At 46.6% G+C, this 18,775-nt stretch overlaps 1 protein-coding gene across 1 annotated transcript; it reads right to left on the bottom strand.

Moving 5' to 3' along the window:
• Positions 1–8,728: 8,728 nt before the first annotated feature.
• Positions 8,729–18,083, bottom strand: LOC146064701 (UMP-CMP kinase 2, mitochondrial-like). The gene is made up of 5 exons (XM_083178515.1): positions 17,299–18,083; positions 15,980–16,091; positions 13,707–13,908; positions 13,394–13,627; positions 8,729–10,705 (listed from the first exon to the last, which is right to left on the bottom strand). Exons 1-5 carry the CDS (start codon positions 17,971–17,973, stop codon positions 10,585–10,587), a joined length of 1,344 nt encoding a protein of 447 aa, XP_083034641.1. The 5' UTR covers positions 17,974–18,083; the 3' UTR covers positions 8,729–10,584.
• Positions 18,084–18,775: the final 692 nt, after the last annotated feature.

Below are 18,775 nucleotides of genomic sequence, written 5' to 3' on the forward strand. Positions count from 1 at the left end.
TCTAGTGAACAGAGGCTGACGGATAAAATAGGGCAGGTGCAGGCGGACTTATCCATCATACATCATGACCTGTAGAGGGTCCGAGAAAGAGTGGGGGAAGTGGAGACCCGCACGTCCACACTAGAAGACAAAATCTCGCCTCTAACCGACAAGGTCTCAAACCTCTCCTCACAGGTCACTTCTATTCAGACCAAACTTCAAGACATGGAGGGGCGGCTGAGGAGGTGCAATATTCGAATAGTGGGCCTCCCGGAGAGGGAGGAAGGCCAGCATCCTGAAGAATTCATCGAGAAGTGGCTGCGTGACACCTATGGAGCAGATGCATTCTCCCCCTTCTTTTCGGTGGAAAGGGCACACCGGGTGCCCACGCGACCTCTGCCTCCTGGGACCCCTCCCCGCACCCTAATCGCAAAGCTCCTCCACTACAGAGACAGAGACACTGTCCTAAGGGTCAACCGCAACAAAGGCCCGCTAATGTGGAACGGTCACCGAGTGTCTATATTTCCGGATTTTGCGGTAGAGGTGCAGAAGAGCCGAGCCCAATATGCACAAATTAAAAGGCGACTGAGGGAGCTCAATCTGCCGTACTTCATGTTATTCCCATCAAGACTGAAGGTGATTGTGGATGGGGAATCTAAATTCTTTGCCACCCCGAGGGAAGCATCTGCATGGTTGGACACTACAAGACCGGCCAGGCGGGCCGTGCTGGATGATTCATAAATTGCTGGCGGTTTATCGCTGTGTGCCTAAAAGAAAATGTTGCTGCTGGGACTATATATACTTGACTATGTGCAGGGATCGGGTGCCTGTCACCTGCGCCACAACAGAAACAACCTTATGACAACTGAGCGTATGTATAGATGTGAGCGGGTACTGTGCGCTCACTGTTCCTGATAGTCATTGTATACTTTGCCCACCGTTCACTGTTTGTGTTCATTTAATAGTTAATATTTAAGGAAGGGGTGGATAGGCTTCTCCTATCCACATAAGGGGTTTTGTTAGTTAGGGATCCAAGTATGTCACAGTTCCAAAAGACATGCAGGGTGGGGGGTGGTTGGGTTAGATGCAAGTTACTTACAATGCATCAGGTGTGTTTGTTTGTTTTTTTATCTGTGTATTTTTATTGTTTTTTCTTTAATTCCCTTTGTCTCTTTTCCCTTAAAATATTGCATATATTTACAGCTGGTGGGGTGACGCTATGCTACACACAGAGGTGGCGGGCGGGGGTTTACTCGTGTACAGGTTTACTATGTTATTATGGATACTCAGTTAAATTATGGCTCCCAATTTAGTTAAAATTACATCCTGGAATGTCCGGGGTCTTAACGACAAAGTCAAGCGCACACTGGTGCTCAATCAAATCCGCAAATACAAGTCCGACATCATTTGCCTGATGGAGACACATTTGACTGGCACCAAGGTCATGTCCCTAAAAAAACCATGGATAGGCTGGCTTTATCACTCCTCCCATACACCTTCATCTAGGGGGGTAGCAGTGCTTGTACGCAGGAATGTCCCTTTTAAGGTGGAGAGAGTGAAAACTGATAAATGGGGTAGATATGTGTTGATGCATTGTACTGTTCACTCCACTCCCCTACTTCTGCTGGCTCTATACATCCCCCCCCCCATACTCTGCTGAAGTCCTGAAACAGGCCGCAGAGTTTGTCGCTGAATTTCCAGAGGTGCCCATCATTAGTGTGGGCGACTACAATAATGTGTTAGACCCAATTATGGATACGCACCGCGCAACGGGGACCTCAGGGAGAGCTGGGCATAGACAGTTTAAGGCACTGACGGAGGGTATGGGATTGGTCGACGCCTGGCGCCATAAACACCCCACCACCAGGCAGTTTTCCTGCTTCTCCCCCACCCACTCCACCTTTTCGAGAATTGATCTGGCTCTGGTGTCTCGAACCCTTCTCCCTAAAATTAATTCCGTTACATACGAATCCAGAGGCATATCGGATCATTCTCCTTTAACTCTCGACGTACAGATGGGTGGAGATAGGGGCCAGTCTTTTTGGAAACTGAATAAGTTCTGGCTGGTAGGCATGGGCGAGGGGGTGGAACTAGTGTCCGCCTGGAAGGAATTTTTAGAGCTAAATAAGGATACCGCTCCAGTCACGGTAATATGGGACGCCTTTAAATCTCATGTTAGAGGCTCACTAATCCAAAAGATAGTATCCCTTAAAAAAACTTATAAAAAAACAGAGACCGAACTGGAATCTGCCTGCCGACAGCTTGAGGCTGCCTACTTGGAAGATGGCCTTGACTCATCTAGACGAGAGTGGCTCTTGGCCCAAGGGGCATGGTTGGAATGCCTCGGGGACAAGGCCAAATACAAACTTTTATACACTAAACACTCCCAGTATGCTTTTGGTGATAGGCCTGGCAGCTACTTGGCCCGGCTGGCAGATTCAGAGAGAAACAATAACACTATATGCGAGATCCTTTCCCCACAGGGAGTTGCCCACACTGGAACCCAGGAAATTGCTGGCCAATTTGTAGAATACTATCAAACGTTGTACAGTTCTAAACTGACACATGACACACCTGCCATACAGCGCTATTTGGACCAAATTGTTATGCCTACGTTGACCCCTGCAGATAAGGAGACCTTGGACTTGCCCCTCACAGTGGAGGAGGTGGAGCTGGCCATCAGGGCTTTCCCGGCTGGTAAAGCACCAGGCCTGGACGGTCTCCCTATAGATTTGTATAAAAAACACATTTCCTTTTATGCCCCTACTCTGTTAAAATTATATAATGAGCTATTTTCACACGGTTCTCTGCCTCAGTCTATGATGGAGGCCGCTATAGTGGTTTTGCTAAAACCAGATAAGAACCCATGCCTTGTAGAATCCTATAGGCCTATATCCCTCCTACCAATAGACATTAAAATCCTCGCCAAAATCTTGTCACTTCGCCTCAACACCGTGATCACCAAGATTATACACCCCGACCAGACCGGCTTTATGCCGGGCAAGTCGACTATGATAAATTTGCGTAGACTGTTTACTCACTTGCAGAACCCCCGCGGGGACGCAGACACTTCCATAGTGGTCTCGCTAGATGCCGCTAAGGCGTTTGACTCAATTGAGTGGGAATTCCTTTGGCTCACTCTGACCAAGGTAGGTGTTGGCCCTGCCTTCGTCAGGTGGGTTCGTCTACTCTATGCCTCCCCGCGGGCCAGGGTATCTGTAAATGGGTTTATGTCATCTCCGTTTGATTTAGGCAGGGGTACCCGGCAGGGGTGCCCACTGTCACCCACTCTATTCGCCATCGCAATAGAGCCCCTGGCCTGCCTAATACGAGATTCAACGGTGATCGCGGGATTCAAGGTGGGACACCTAGAGGAAAAAATAGCGCTGTACGCAGACGACATTCTACTGTTTATTTCCGACTATGCTGCCTCCATGCCCCCACTTTTAGATATTATCAACCTGTTTGGTACGTACTCTGGCCTCACTATAAACTGGGACAAGTCTTGTGTGCTCCCATTTCGAGGCGATATCCCGGAGACCCCTGACATCGCGCTTCCACTGAAATGGGTAAACTCTTTTAAGTATTTAGGGATTTATATATCCAACGTCCCATCCCAATATATCCCACTTAATATTCAACCACAGCTAGCATACCTAAAATCTAGGGTTTCGGTGTGGGGCAAGCTGCCCTTGACTGTTTCTGGGAGAATTAGTCTTATTAAAATGACAGCCCAACCAAAACTTTTATACACACTACAACATGCTCCGACGTACATTCCCCTACAGACGTTTAGAAAAATAGATGGCCTACTTTCCTCTATTATCTGGGCGGGTAAGAGGGCCCGTATCAAACTACACACATTAACGCGGACCCGAGAGGGTGGGGGCATGGCGGTCCCTTCTTTCCGCCTATATTACCTCGCGGCGCAGCTGGCACATCTCCTGAACTGGGTTGGAGAGGATACTACAGCTGGGCTCCCCTCGCTGCTGGTTACACAAAGACTGCCTGGACTGACCCCACTGCATGTCTTACTAAGCGATAACGTTAAATTAATAGACATGCCACTGTTTAAGCAAGCGGTTATGATTTGGCGGCAGTCTAGTCGCTTAATGTCGGCGACCGGGATAGATCCAGACACCCCCATAGATGGCACCAGAGCACTCCCCGAGCTGCTGGGGCTCCAACTCCGTGAATTATGGGCTACATGGGGGGTTACCTCAATTGGCCAAATCTACTCAGGTAACATACTTAAATCATTCCAGCAGATAAGGGATGAATACCAGGTGCCTAATGCACACTTCTATCGCTACCTCCAGCTCCGCCATGCTTGCCAGGCGCAGTTCCCTGCGAGCCATCCGGAACTTAGGCCCTCACCGGTTAAAAATCTGCTGGTGTCTGGTGGAACCTCCCGGGCTGTCTCTAGGTTCTACGCAGCCATTCTAACGGCACACCATGCCCCCGGTCTGCCTCAACTAAGGGCCAAATGGGAGCTGGACGTAGGCCCGATCTCAGAGGAGGACTGGGAGTCGGCCCTGGGGAGCCCACGCATATCAACCACCTCCTCCAGATACCAGCAGATCCAACTATACATACTACACAGGGTTTACCTGACCCCCACTAGGCTGTATAAAATGGGAGGTAGAAGCGACTCTTTGTGTCCCAAATGCAAGTCTCATGAGGGCTCATTCTGGCACCTACTGTGGAGCTGCCCAATATTGTCTACTTTTTGGCAAGAAATAATCACTTCAATGGTCTCCACAGGCATCCCCCGTGACGTTTTCACCCCGAGGTTCTGTATCCTATCATTTATGGACGTAGATAGCCTGGATAAGAATATGATGAGATACGTGGTTAATCTTTGTACTCTGGCCAAAGTGTGTGTGGCTAGGAAATGGATGGCCTCAGAGGGCCCTACAAAGAGGGAATGGCTCACTCTAACCAACTCAGTGGTCAGGCACGAAAAATTTGTATATGCTTCCAGGACCTCTGAGGGGAAATACCACAAAATATGGGACCCATGGTTAGACTCACCTCTTATGCAACCTATTGTCTAGGCATTACGGTATATAATGAATGTTCAAATGTGGCCCGTACGGGAGAGTGGGAGATGGTTGGGACGGAGTGGGGGGGAAACTTAGGCCCGGGTGCACCTCCTTAACTGCACACAACCAAAAAGTGAAGCCACACTGTCGGAGATCCATTTTAGCTTTTTTTCCTTTTTATTCTTTATTTTGCACACTATATTTACCAATGAGAGTTTTTTTATTGATTGAAAGGAATGTCAGATTGGTATACCTGTATACATAACTATTGGTAACATGTGTAGCCTTTAGCCACGCTGCCTCTGCATATTCTTGTGTTGTCGACAGTCTGGAGCAGAAAGTACTCCACCAACATATGCTGTAAACTTTCCATTGTTCTCATATCTCCCCTTTCTTTTGTTTTCATGTCAATGTCTTGCTGTTCTGTATAAGTTGTAAAATGCACTGAAAAATCAAATAAAAATTATTGAATTTAAAAAAAAAAAGAGCTGCGTAATATGTGTGTGCTATATAAGAAACTGTTAATAAATAAATAAATGAATGAATACTGAGTCTGTCCGATAAAGCATAAAGCTGGCCATACTGTAAATCAGGATGACCAACATCTGTCTAACGAGGCGTCTAACGATTTCCCCGGTAGCTTCCCAGACACACTATAGATCTTATATGTGTAATATCACATAAGACATATCATAAGATCTGAAACTCCCAGCATACTGGTCGTTAACAGAATCTTCAGATCTTACGTGCAGCACATAAGATTTGAGGATCCACCTCATGACCCGGGAGCCCACGCATCACACTGAAACACCTCATGATATTCCACCTGAAATTGTTCTAATACATAGCCACCTTTAGACAATATGGGGCTGATTCTAAGGATGGGTAAACACCAGAATGATGCCCCCCTCCATGCCATGCCCCCTCCACGCCCCCCACATCACAACAACCTCTCATTCCATCCTTAACTACACTGCGCAGTATTAATTCAGTGACTTACATTTACATGAAAGAGGACACGGGAAGTTCAGCATGCTTCTTTATTCAAAAACTGCAAGGAAGAGACCACTGCAACTGTCTCACCTGCAGTGGTGATTTTACCTGTCGGATAACACAATGGGCGGATCACCGAGCAAAATGTGGGTCTCATACCACTGGGTCAGATGCATCCTATTATAAATCTAGGATTGTGTTGATTTTGGAAAGGTTGCAATAAGGCTTTCCCATGTGTCGAAAAAGGAAGAAGCCCTCCTCTCCTTATAAAACATAATATCCATGCAATCCATTCGGAAAATAAAAGTAAGATTCTTTCATACAGCTTGTCTCTCTCTCCCCCCCCCCCCCAGTTACTTCCCCCCAAACTCACACACACAGCCTGTTCCCCCCAGTCACCACACACAGCCTGCCCCCCCAGTCACCCCCCATACACACACAGCCTGTTCCCCCCAGTCACCACAGAACGCCTGTCCCCCCACAGTTGCCCCCCCCATACATACACACACACAGCCTGTCCTCCCTCAGTCACCCCCCCATACACACACACACACAGCCTGTTTCCCCCAGTCAACACACACACACAGACTGTTCCCCGCAGTGACCCCCCACGCACACACACACACAACCTGCTCCCCCCAAGCCCCCCCCCTATACACACACAGCCTGCCCCCCCACAGTCACCCCCATACACACACAGCCTTTTCCCCCCAGTCACCACAGAAGGCCTGTCCCCCCACAGTTGCCCCCCCCCCCCCATACATACACACACACAGCCTGTCCTCCCTCAGTCACCCCCCCCCCATACACACACACACACACACACAGCCTGTTTCCCCCAGTCAACACACACACACAGACTGTTCCCCGCAGTGACCCCCCAAGCACACACACACACAACCTGCTCCCCCCCAAGCCCCCCCCCCCATACACACACAGCCTGTTCCCCCCCAGTCACAACACACACAACCTGTTCCTTGCAGTGACCCTCCACGTGCACACACACACAGCCTGCTCCTTCCCAGTCACTCCCCCCATACACACACATAGCCTGTTGTGTAATTTATATGTTGGACTTATTAAAGTAGTAGTAGTACGTTTATTTATAAGGCGCCACAAAGTGTCTGCAGCGCCGTACATAGCAAACAAAAAAAACAAATTAAAGGGATGATCTGGCAACTATGGTCCCACCCTGTACATATCTAATGAGCGGGGACCCAGTGCAGTGCATATTTAATGAGCGTGTCCCTGCCCTGTGCATATGTAATGAGTGGGTCCTGCTCATTACATATGCAAGGGGCGGGGACCCGCTCATTAAATATGCACTGCGCTGGGTCCCCACTCATTAGATATGCAAGGAGCGGGACCAGCTCAGCACTCACTGCTGCCTGGTTCGCCTGTCAGCTCTGCCAGTGGCGCCTGTAGTCCATCGCCTTGCCCTTTCTTGTGTGTGTGGGGGGGGGGGGGGGGCACCGGAATTTGTTTTGGCAGGGGGGAGAAAAATTTCTAGCTACGCCCCTGCATTTGCTTATGGGTGCCGGCCACTGGAGGGCGTTAATGAGCTGCAGAATAGAAGTAGGAAAGCAGCAACCACCAGTCGCGTGAGGAGCAGGAAATGTTTTACATATTATGAATTGTAATTGGAAGAGTCACCAGGTATAAATACCTGGGCTTGCAGTATGCCTCCATACCTTGAAAAAGGGCTGTTTTGCAGCCCGAAACGCGTAGGTCTATGGAGGATCTGTTGCTGGTTCAGGTGTAGAGGCACGCTGTAAAGTTCATCTCAGTGATATTCTGTGTCCCCCATCCGGATTGGAGGATTACAGGATAGTCTCCACTTGCCAGAGTTTGTGTTTTTGGATTCATTGGGATCCTTCTTTTATTCTTTTTTTTATCCTGATGTTTTAATGGAATAAATACTTTTTTACTGAGGATCTATCACCACGTGCTCCTTTCCTGGGACTGGCTAAGGAGTGGATAAATAAAGAAACCTTTCTACGCACATAGGGCTTTGTCCCTAGGTGAGTGTCTAATACAAGGGGCAAGAACATGGGAGTGAAGTGTTTGCATAGAGAAGAGTGTTAAAGATACCTTTGTGTGAAAATAGGGTACTGAGATAAGGTCAGTATTTGTTTATTGGACGCGGTCTGACAGAAGGTGGCACATGTGGGAGTTGGAAATAGTTTGAGAGGAGGATTATTGGGCATCCATTATAAAGAAACCCCTATATGTATATAGGGCCTATGCTTAAGGTCAGTTAGTAATTACGGAGTCTCCCGTCCAGACACAGGAGGGCTGCTAGGATTTTCTTTCAGCCTAGGAGGGAATTTTAATACATGTGGAGATACAGCACCAGGGACAGCACCCAATTTTTTGGAGCTTTGCCACGGCCCTGGTCCTAGGGTTGGCATGCCAAATGCACTAGACAAGTAGACATTTGCTTAGTTTACCTATGCCTAGGCACGTTCTAGAAGATAATGGATAGAATCTGATAGGTTGCTATGGGCAACAGCCCATTTTCAATAGCACTCCCATGTTAGTAAATGTAAGCCTTGTCATACTGCATTTCTGAAGAATACTATGTAAACATGTCAACAAGCACATTCTCTCTGAGTCTCAGCATTTGCTGTAATCATAACATTTATTTTTTTATATGATCACAAAACAGAAAATTTTACATTTCAGAATATATATTTAATCTTTAGACAAATTGAGTAAATACGTAATATGCTATTTCTGTACTATTGCTAATATTATCATTATTATTATCATTATTATTATTATTATTATTATTATTATTATCTTTTAGAAATACAGTACACAAAGTGTAACACAATACAGGGAAAACTACAATAGAACACACATAATACATTTCAGTATACAGAAGTAGCCACGCTCATCCTTGCTGCGCCAATCACTGCGTGCTACTTACAGTTGCGATTGGCGCAATCTCGGAGCAATGTGCGTGCATCTACTATGCTCCCGCAGCGCATAGAAACACATTAAGGAGCAATGTCGCAGCATGGCGATCCCGCAGCACGAGTGACCAAATCGCGCCAATGATGACCATGGTTACATCTGTATTTAGACGGACCATAAAGGGAAAACATAAACAAATCACATCAGTGACAAATAATACCATCACTGGATGTCAGCTGCCCGCCCCTGTCCTTGGTCAGGACACACACAAGCCTAGGACACTTCGTAGTGATCTTTGCAGCACTGTGTGTCAAACCGAATCACCCCCTGTGTGTACACCAGGGTTGCCTACCCTCCCTTATTGGCTGGGAGGCTCCGAAAATTGGGTTCCCCTCCCGGCCCCAGAAAGGTTGGCAAGCCTCCCGGGTTCTGAGACATGCATGCGGCCGAATGCATTGTTATTGATATTGACTGTACACACTGGATGGAATCCCAATATTTTCCTTTTTGTTAACAATGTATCGCTCAGTGTGTACCCAGCTTTAGGTTTTAACCTATTTTTTTAATCCTTTGCCATTTTGTGTTTTTTTGTACCAGATAATAATATACTTTCTACAGTACCTAAATGACCTAATCTGTACCTATTGCTTATTTTGAATGTTAGAACCTAAAAAGACATAATTCTGTTTCTTAAAACTTTGTAAATTTACGTTGAAATGTGTGGAATAAATAGTTTTCATTCATATGTACAAATGTGTCCTGCATTGGGGCCAGTCAAAAAGTTTTCCCCACGCCTATGTAAGACAGTCTACCCCTGTTGATTAGAGACAGTATGATAACATTCTCAGGGGAGAGGGACCTGGGTCAGCTAATTGTCCTACTGCAAACTCTGGTGTCACGGGGCAGTACGGATGGTGTAATGGTTAGCATTACTGCCTCACAGCACTGAGGTCATGGGTTCAATACCCAACATGGCCCTAACCGTGCAGAGTTTGTATATTCTCCCTGTACTTGCGTGGGTTTCCTCCGGGTACTCCGATTTCCTCCCACAATCCAAAAATATACTGGTAGGTTAATTGGCTCCCAAAAATTAACCCTAGAATGTCTGTGTCTGTCTGTACATGTGGTAGGGAATATAGATTGTAAGCTCCACTGGCGCAGGGACTGATGTGAATGGTCAAATATTCTCTCTGTAAAGCGCTGCGGAATCTGTGTGCGCTATATAAGAAACTGCTAATAAATAAACTTGTCTTCCTGGTAGCACATAACACATTTCTAAAAGAGATCCAGGGTAACTAACTTGCAGTGGTGTGTTTAAATTGGGTGCAATGTGCACAGACCCCTAAATCCCTGCGCTGACAGAATCACCCAAAGAAAGGACGTGGCACTATTTTTTTAGAGTTCTGAAGCTGCGCAGTAGAGTCTGAGCCCTCTAAAGCTCAGACTCTACTGTGCTGTGCAGTGTGCGGAGCTGTGGCCCAGAGGAGAGGAGGGGGCTCGAATGGGGGAGGTTGCACACTGTCCTCCTCCTCTCTTAAAGCGCCACTGATAATTTGTGAGGGCCCATGCCAATAAAAGTGCATGTAGTCAGGTGTCCAGTTATCATCTCTACCTCCTGGTTTGTATACAACACCCTACAGATTCCTAATTAGATCCCACAGTGCTCCTTTATAATGCACAATGCCTCTTGTAAGACGGTTTCCACTGATGAGCTGGTATCGATGACGACACATCCAGGGTTCTCCATTCTTCTGTACGCTTCTTCCACTCTACAGCCACAAAGAGAAAAGTCAGAATAGAATGTTACAAACATGTTCAGAAGACTTTGGTGTAGTCCGTAGCCTAACTTATATTGCATACCTCCCAACTGTCCCAATTTTTTTGTTCAGTTTGGTTCTGTCAGGAGGTTCCCCTACCACAAGCTGCTGTGCCTAGCAGCAGTGAATAGATGCTTTATTCATGGGAGGCAGAGGGGCAATTGTCGGTTTGTTGGAAATGTTTGCTATCTGTAGCACCCCGGCATTTGGACATGTGCTCCTTGGTGCCTAGTTTATTAAACTGCCATCCTGTCTGCCCCTGTAGTGCCACTCCTAGATGTGCCACGTGTTTGTGCCGCCCACTTGTGTTGCTTAGCATAGTCATCCAGCTACAGATGGAGTGCCCCTGGTCCTTGCCCGGGGATCGCCAGCATGCCTGCGCTGGCGATCACCGGCGCAGAGGTGCTCCATCTGACTGGGACGCGCATGCATCTCCCACGCACGCGCGTCCCAGTTTCCGGACGGCGGGACGGCTAAGGGGCACCGGGGGGGTGACAGGGGAGGTGGCGGGAGGCATAGAAAGCACCGTAACCACGGGGCACACACACGCGTCTCGTGCGCGCACGCCCCTGCCGAGAGCCGGCCGCTGGCAGGGGGTGGCCATAGAATCGCCAGCCCCTGCAAAGATGGAGACGGCTCCATCTGTGCCTCTGTGCAACCTCTTGGCCTGAAAACAATATTATGAGCTGTGACATGTTCAGAATAGACTGGAAATTTGTGGAAATCAATGTTATTGCGGTTAATAATACTGTAGGAACAAAAGAAAATATCTGTAATTTTAGCCGTTTTTATGATTTTTTTCCAAAACAAAAAATACAGATCCAAAACCAAGACCCGGAAGAGTAGTTTTGACAAAACCAATCGAGATCAAAACATGAACGGAGATTCAAAAAACCAAAACACAAAATCCGAAAAGTCTCCGGTACATAATATCGTATCATTATGCCAGCACTCTAGTAAAACAGCTGCCCCGGTGCCATGTCTTGATATAAACAATCGTCCATGAACGAAGGCACTCGGAGACTTTTCAATTAAAGTACATCTGTACATATATTAGACAGCTAACTGACTGATATCTTCACAGTGTAAGCAGTCAATGGTACAATCAATAGCTGGGATGAAAATCCTATCATCAGAGAGCAGAAGTGTGACATTCATGCTTTCCCATGGGAAACTTCGGTCATTTGTTCTGTAGGCCACACTGCCTAAGATAAGCACCTTTTTAATTAATTCAATTATTTATAAATATTGTCCCATACGTAATCAATTACGGGAACAACAGTCGCTAATCCCGTCCAAACCACACCTATACCCATATATATATATATATATATATATATATTTAAGATTCCCTCTTCAAAATACAGTAGCATGACATCTGTACCGGGCCCTTTGAGATTTCAACACGAATAAATCATGTGGCATATTGGGCCAGATGTAATGATGCCAGAGATCGGCGACCGCGCTGGATCCTGGTCGAACTGTGATTTTTTTTTTAAAGGGGTAATCATAACCAAGGCATGGTTTTTGCATTGGAAGCGATTGCCCCTTTAAAAACTTGTCATTACATCCGGCCTATCATGTTATACTCCCTGATTCCATGAAAGGACATCCAGTTTATTACTCCGCTCTTTTGATATAGAAAAGTCCATTTCTTGGGTGCTTAAATCTTGCACCTGATCCAGACAGGGTTGATGGGGAAGATGAGCATCTGTAGGAAAGAACTGTTAATTCAAAATTATTTCCAAATTAGGTCATAGTACAATGGTTGGGTTCCGATAAGAGATATTGAGGGCCAATATAAAATGCCCTGAGTCAATATTAAACTGGAAAAGTTGGAACCAGGTCATTTTTAGGTCATCCCTTGAGAAAGGAAACTAAATGTTAAGAACAAATATGCTGGGGGCTGTCTGCCCTGAAAGTGGTAAACTGGGTACACACTATAGAAACTTTGAGTGTGGGGGAACGACATATCATGTGGTCATTTACCAATGTGTATGGATTGCAATATGGTCCTATTTCAGACCTGTGCGCAGATGTCCAAACATCGCAGATCTTGATACTTGGACATCTGCATATGCGCAAACACAAAAACTGCGATCACCTCGCGAAGGGGGAGGCAACGTTGCATTGCAGGAGTGGGACACAGTGTTCTCTGGGAGTGGCCCGGAATACGCAGGTTTGCTTGGGGTCCTCTGGGGCAGGGCCGGGCAGCTGAGTGATGTCACACGCAGCTGCTGGAACCCTAAACATGACCAGCATGCACCTGGCTGTGCAGCTAGGCTGAGCAGGCTTGCCCTGTGCTGGTCGGTCGCCCCGCTGACTACCGCTGGGGTTTGTAGTTTTGAAATACATAGCATAACTGCAACCAGGTTTGAATCATGCCCTATATTATTCTGTCGGCTGGGTGCACAGATTGTCTACATCAGGGGTGGCCAAACCTGTCCTCAAGATCTACCAACGGTGCATGTTTTCCAGGCAACCTGTGGATCTATAGTAGGAATGAATGCAGCATGTTTTAAAATGTGACAGTTAGTAATGACAACAGCTGTGCACCGGCTAGGTAACCTGGAAAAACGTGGACCGTTGGTAGATCTCGAGGACCGGTTTGTCCACCCCTGGTCTACATGATACACCTACTTCTGCCGATATGTCATGTTAGCCTCTAATTTCATTTCGTCTGGCGTTTCTGGGCGACCACGATTCCGTATACGGCGAATTCGCTCTTCATCAGAGACCGTCAATAAAATGATGAGGTCGGGTCTAAGAAGATCATCCGGCCAACTGTAAACCTCATGGTGGTGATCTGGTAGGTTGTGGACACCACCCCCAATCTCCGTGGCTATGGCATAGGCAGCTGTACTGTGCCAGAACCTACAAAGATCATACAGATATTTTTGTAACATCTTCACATCAGGTCAAACCTTTCTATAGAATTATCATTTAAACTGACCTGTCCAAAATAACTGGAGCCACTTGTGATGCTTTTGATATCTCCACAGCTGCCACGTAGTTACCTAAAGAGTAGTAAGCTCTCTTAATCAACGTTGTCTCTTCAGCAAAGACGTTTTTCCACAGTTGGATGCATTCTGGTGGTGATCTCAGCAATGTGGCTTTCAGGTGACTTGTGAGAGCTTCCGCTACGGTCGATTTCCCTTCAAGAACAAAATAATAAATTGCTTATATCGGTGTGTACCAACTCCAGTCCTTATAAAACCCTACCAGTGCTTGTTTTGCTTATCACCTTGCTAAAGCACAGAATGTACACATAGCTAGTGGCAGGTGCTCAATTAGTTTAGTAATACCATTTAGGTGCATGGGAGGAGGGGTAAAACTGAGTAAGTAACAATCCATGGTTCCCCCAGCTCACTGAATGGTATTAGTAACCAGTCTAGAACACTACATGATAATAGAATTCAGAGATATTGGTTACATACATTGGCACAAATTTATGTCATACTTGCCTACCTGACCCTCTCCATGCGGGAGAAAATGCTCTGTTTCTGGTCTTCCCTGGTAATGTATGATTGCCATCACCTGTGGGGAGCTAGGTAAAGGTGTTTCACCACAGGTGATGGCAATCATACATTACCAGGGAAGTCCAGGAGTAGAGCATTTTCTCCCACATGGAGAGGGTCAGGTAGGCAAGTATGATTTATGTGTAAACCCCCAAGCTGTCGTCAAGGCTTCTCTGTATACTGGGGGGTCCCTAGCGCTACATCTAGGTGCAGGGTGCGGCATTCCAAAAACCAGCACAAGCTAGAAAGCCCAGAGCAACACACCAGTGAAATACTATAGTGTTAATAGGTATTAGTGATAGTAAGCCGAAGCTATATATAGTGAGAGAGAGAGAGAGATAGTGAGAGAGAGAAAAAAAATGAAATGCAATTAACATATTAAAGAAATAGTGTTAGTGAGAAAAAAATAGTGCAAAGTGTTAATAGCCACCAAGCCCAGAATGTGCAATTTTTTGTAATTAAAAAAAAAAAAAAATAGAGTGGGGGCTCCCCAACCCCTGAGCATAACCAGTTCTTAGTCGGGGGGGGGGGGGGGGTGTAATGTAATGTATAATGTGGGGACAAAAAAACTTGCTTCGGGTTCGGTGGCTCGCTGCGCTCACCACACTTTGGGGGTTATTCTAGTTCATTCTTTCTGACAAAATCCTTCTTAGATGGACAAAACCATGTGCACTGCGGGTGGGGCAGATGTAACTTGTGCAGAGAGAATTAGATTTGGGTGGGGTTTTTCTTCAAAGTGAGATCTATATTGCAGTGTAAAATAAAGCAGTCAGTATTTTCCCTGCACAGAAACAAAATAACTCACCCAAATCTAATTCTATCTGCACATGTTACATCTGCCCCCCTGCAGTGCACATGGTTTTGTCCATCTAAAAAGGATTTTGTCAGAAAGAATGAACTAGAATAAACCCCTTTATAACATTAACTCCACGCCCACGTGGACACTGGGGTTAGGATGTGGATAGTGCCCATATGATTGTGTAGTGTGTGTGTGTGTGTGTGTGTGTGTGTGATGTGTGTGTGTGTAGTGTGCATGATATACTTACCATCCCGGCGTCTCCGGCACTCAGCTCCCCGCAGTCCCGGCTGCCATGACAGTCCGGCATCTACGCTATGTACGCTCTTAGCGTAGTGCCGCTGGGGGAGCTAGAAAACCATGTGATGCTCCCCCAGCGGTGACTACCCTAATCCGCCGCTGATTCCCTGCGGCCCGCCCCGCTGCACAATCCGCATAATAATGTAAGTTAACCCCCCCCCCCCCTGGCTGGCCGCCTGCCGCACAATCCCTGCCCGACGCCAGAAATTAGCCGGCCGCCCGGCAATGGCTACGCTGAGAACGTAGCCAAAGCTACGTTCTCAGCGTAATGTAGCCGGGCGCCCGGCTAACATATAAGTACCTATATATCAGCTCTGGATGCGATACGTGTACCTTATGTCACACTTACTGTCCTGCTGGACAGACAGATTTTTGTTAAAATTGTGAACAGTTTTGTGCATCAGATTACAGGAAAAACAGTTTTCCCTTTTGCTTTTAATAAGAAAATATCCTGCCCCATCACCAGACCCGCCCTCTCAACAGGCCTCACCCCTAAGCAGACCCCGCCCCCATTAGGGCTGCTTCCAGAAATCTCCCAGGCTGATTTTCCAAACCAATCCGCCCATGACTGTATATGCTGGAATAATAAAATAAATATCCCTTGTTTCTTACCTGTGGCATCAAGTCCCTCTAAAGCGATGATAGGAAAGGGTCCTCTCTCCACAGTCTTATTCTGCTCCATTAATTGTAAAACCATTTTAGCTTCTGGGACAACTGTGGAACTCTAGATGGAAAAAAAATTATATCAATATATATATAGGCACAGTGGGGGTTGCGCTCAGCTGTATGGTCCCTGCTACAGGGAAAGCAAAAAGAAATACCATTGCTGCCTCTCTGCCATCGATGGCAGAGAACCATCAGATCCCCATGATCGATGGCAAAACCATTGATGGTTTCTAGCCACTGATGGTGGATGGCCACTGAACCCTTACCTATCACGTTCTAAGAATCTGTATAAAATAGACTTGTCAGCTACAGGTTAACCCCATAGCTGCCTACCCTCCTGCATTCTGCAGGAGACTCCCTGAAATAGCAGCAATCTCCCTCTCTCCCTCATTAGTCTAGCAATCTCCCTCTCTCCCTCATTAGTCTAGCAATCTCCCTCATTTCACCTAGCTCACATTACACCATAGTTACACCATAGTTACCTCCCCTCCTGCATTCTGCAGGAGACTCCCTGAAATAGCAGCAATCTCCCTCTCTCCCTCATTAGTCTAGCAATCTCCCTCATTTCACCTAGCCCCCATTAAACCATAGTTACACCATAGTTGCCTCCCCTCCTGCATTCTACAGGAGACTCCCTGAAATAGCAGCAATCTCCCTCTCTCCCTCTTTAGTCTAGCAATCGCCCTCTCTCCCTCATTAGTCTATCAATCTCCCTTGTGTCACCTAGCCCACATTACACTTTTAAATTTTGGGGGAAAAAGGAATGAGAGATAGATACAGTTACATTGAATAATCAGCACCATTTCCCAGCACTACACCAAGTATAGTAGCTCTTACTAACTACTTTGGGGCTCATCTACATTTGGATATCATTCATTTTACAAGGTTCCTCTCAGATGTAGCAGTACACACCCACGCTTCTAGGTGTCACGTTCACAATCTCTTTTCACAATCTCTCCATATTTGGAACTAGACACGCCCTGTGGGTGGGGCATGACACGCCACTTCAATGGGGCGCTGTGCAAACTTCTATTACCAACTATAATCTCCCTGAAACTAGTTTTTAAAAGTAGGCAAGTATGGTTAACCCATTTCCACATATTATTTTCCCCATCGTGTGTTCAGATGCCTCCTTTATGCCATTGACCAGCTCAATGTCCACTCGACATGAAAAAGATGCGACCTGTGCAGCAGTTAAAGGACCGGTAAATATAAACTACAAATTCTCCCACATGTCACAGTTTTCAGAAACACGTGGGACTCACCTCCTGCAGCACAGCGCAAGCATCTTCCAGCGAGTAGAACACGGCAGAACCTTTGATGTTGTCCACAAATGGAGATGGCATCACTTTGTCCACTCTCATAACTGGTGACCTCTCTTTCTCCTTCGCTCCTCCATTCAGTTCCCACCGGCATTGCCAGACCTGGCCTCCTTCCTCTACCCTGTAACTGCATAGCCCGATGTCCTGCGTATACTCACTGAGGACGCTGTACAGCCTATTCTGTGTGTCAGGGCAATGGTGGGGATCCAGGACTAGAAACCCCCTCTCTAGAGATCTGTGGAGGTTCCCTGGAACATAGGAGATGAGATTAAACACCTGACTTCCATGAAACATCGCCGAGAGTTGTTGCCCCAGTGTCTTGTGCAGCCTTGCTGCCCGGACCCGGGGTCCTATAGTTACACATACTGAATACGCCTGGCCCCCATCAGCCAGCATGGGCCAGTCATTCGCAGTCACAGAAGGAACCTGGTACCCATTGTCTGTGGATGCAAAATAAAAGTCATTAGAATAAGAATTAGATTCCACTGCAAACAGCCGAGACGTCCTTCCTGCACTGCAATGCTCGGAAGAACTCGCCATAGCGCTGCTGTGTATAAGTCTGGATCTTATGTGTGAGAAGAGCTGCAGGCAAAGCCTCTGAGAGTTCCAGCCTGGCATCAGTAATATGTGACATGACCCAGGAGCAGCCGCCCGGAGCTTTCCTGCTACTGCAGGAGAGAGAAGGGAAAAGGAAAGTAAAGTGGCCGAGAGAGAAACGAAACTCACATGTACAAACAGGCTGCTCCTTCCACAGGATCACTTTCCTTTTCCTCACTATTTGTCATTCCTTTTTTTTTTTCTTTCTTATTCATATATTATATAAATGGGATTAAGTCGACAGGCAAACGGTTGCCACATAAAAAGGGCCGACATGACTTCGGTCAACATGATTAAAACGTTGACACAATCAATATGTCAACATGGAAAAGTTTGACATGAGATTTTTTATTTTTTTTTAAACGGTTGGGGTTTTTTATACTCTATCCAAGTGAGTATAGTATAGAGTGATATTATAATAGTGTGCCGACCGCAACAAAACACAGTGCTCGAAGCATGGCGAGTAGACGTCGACCTTCTGACCATACTGACATAATACATGTCGACCTTTTTCATGTGTCAACCTTTTGCCTGTTGACCAATAGCGGTCGACTTATTGACTGTCAACCTAAGTACTGTTGACTTTATGGCATTTATATACAGTATATGAATTATGGATCACCCCAGTGAAAGAAGTCAGTGGTGGGAGGGATTCCACGCCCTGACGTATGCCATGAGATGTCGCCATTAGACAACGCCACATATAGATAGACATACAGGTTGAACACCGATTATATGACATCATCGTTTCCAGCACTGAGCCAGATTACTGCACCGCAACGTGACCCAGCATCATGATTCCCCCCATCCCCACCCCCCACAG

Source organism: Crinia signifera, chromosome 3 (genome assembly GCF_055691185.1).
Source record: "Crinia signifera chromosome 3, ASM5569118v1, whole genome shotgun sequence".
Classification (NCBI taxonomy): domain Eukaryota; kingdom Metazoa; phylum Chordata; class Amphibia; order Anura; family Myobatrachidae; genus Crinia; species Crinia signifera.

Coding starts and splice junctions, on each gene's coding strand:
- LOC146064701 (XM_083178515.1), bottom strand. CDS start 17,973: ATGCCAGGCTGGAACTCTCAGAGGCTTTGCCTGCAGCTCTTCTCACAC. Junction 16,092..17,298: donor CTTGCGCTGTGCTGCAGGAG/GTGAGTCCCACG, acceptor TTTTCCATCTAG/AGTTCCACAGTTGTCCCAGA. Junction 10,706..13,393: donor AACATGACATATCGGCAGAA/GTAGGTGTATCA, acceptor TTGTGGCTGTAG/AGTGGAAGAAGCGTACAGAA.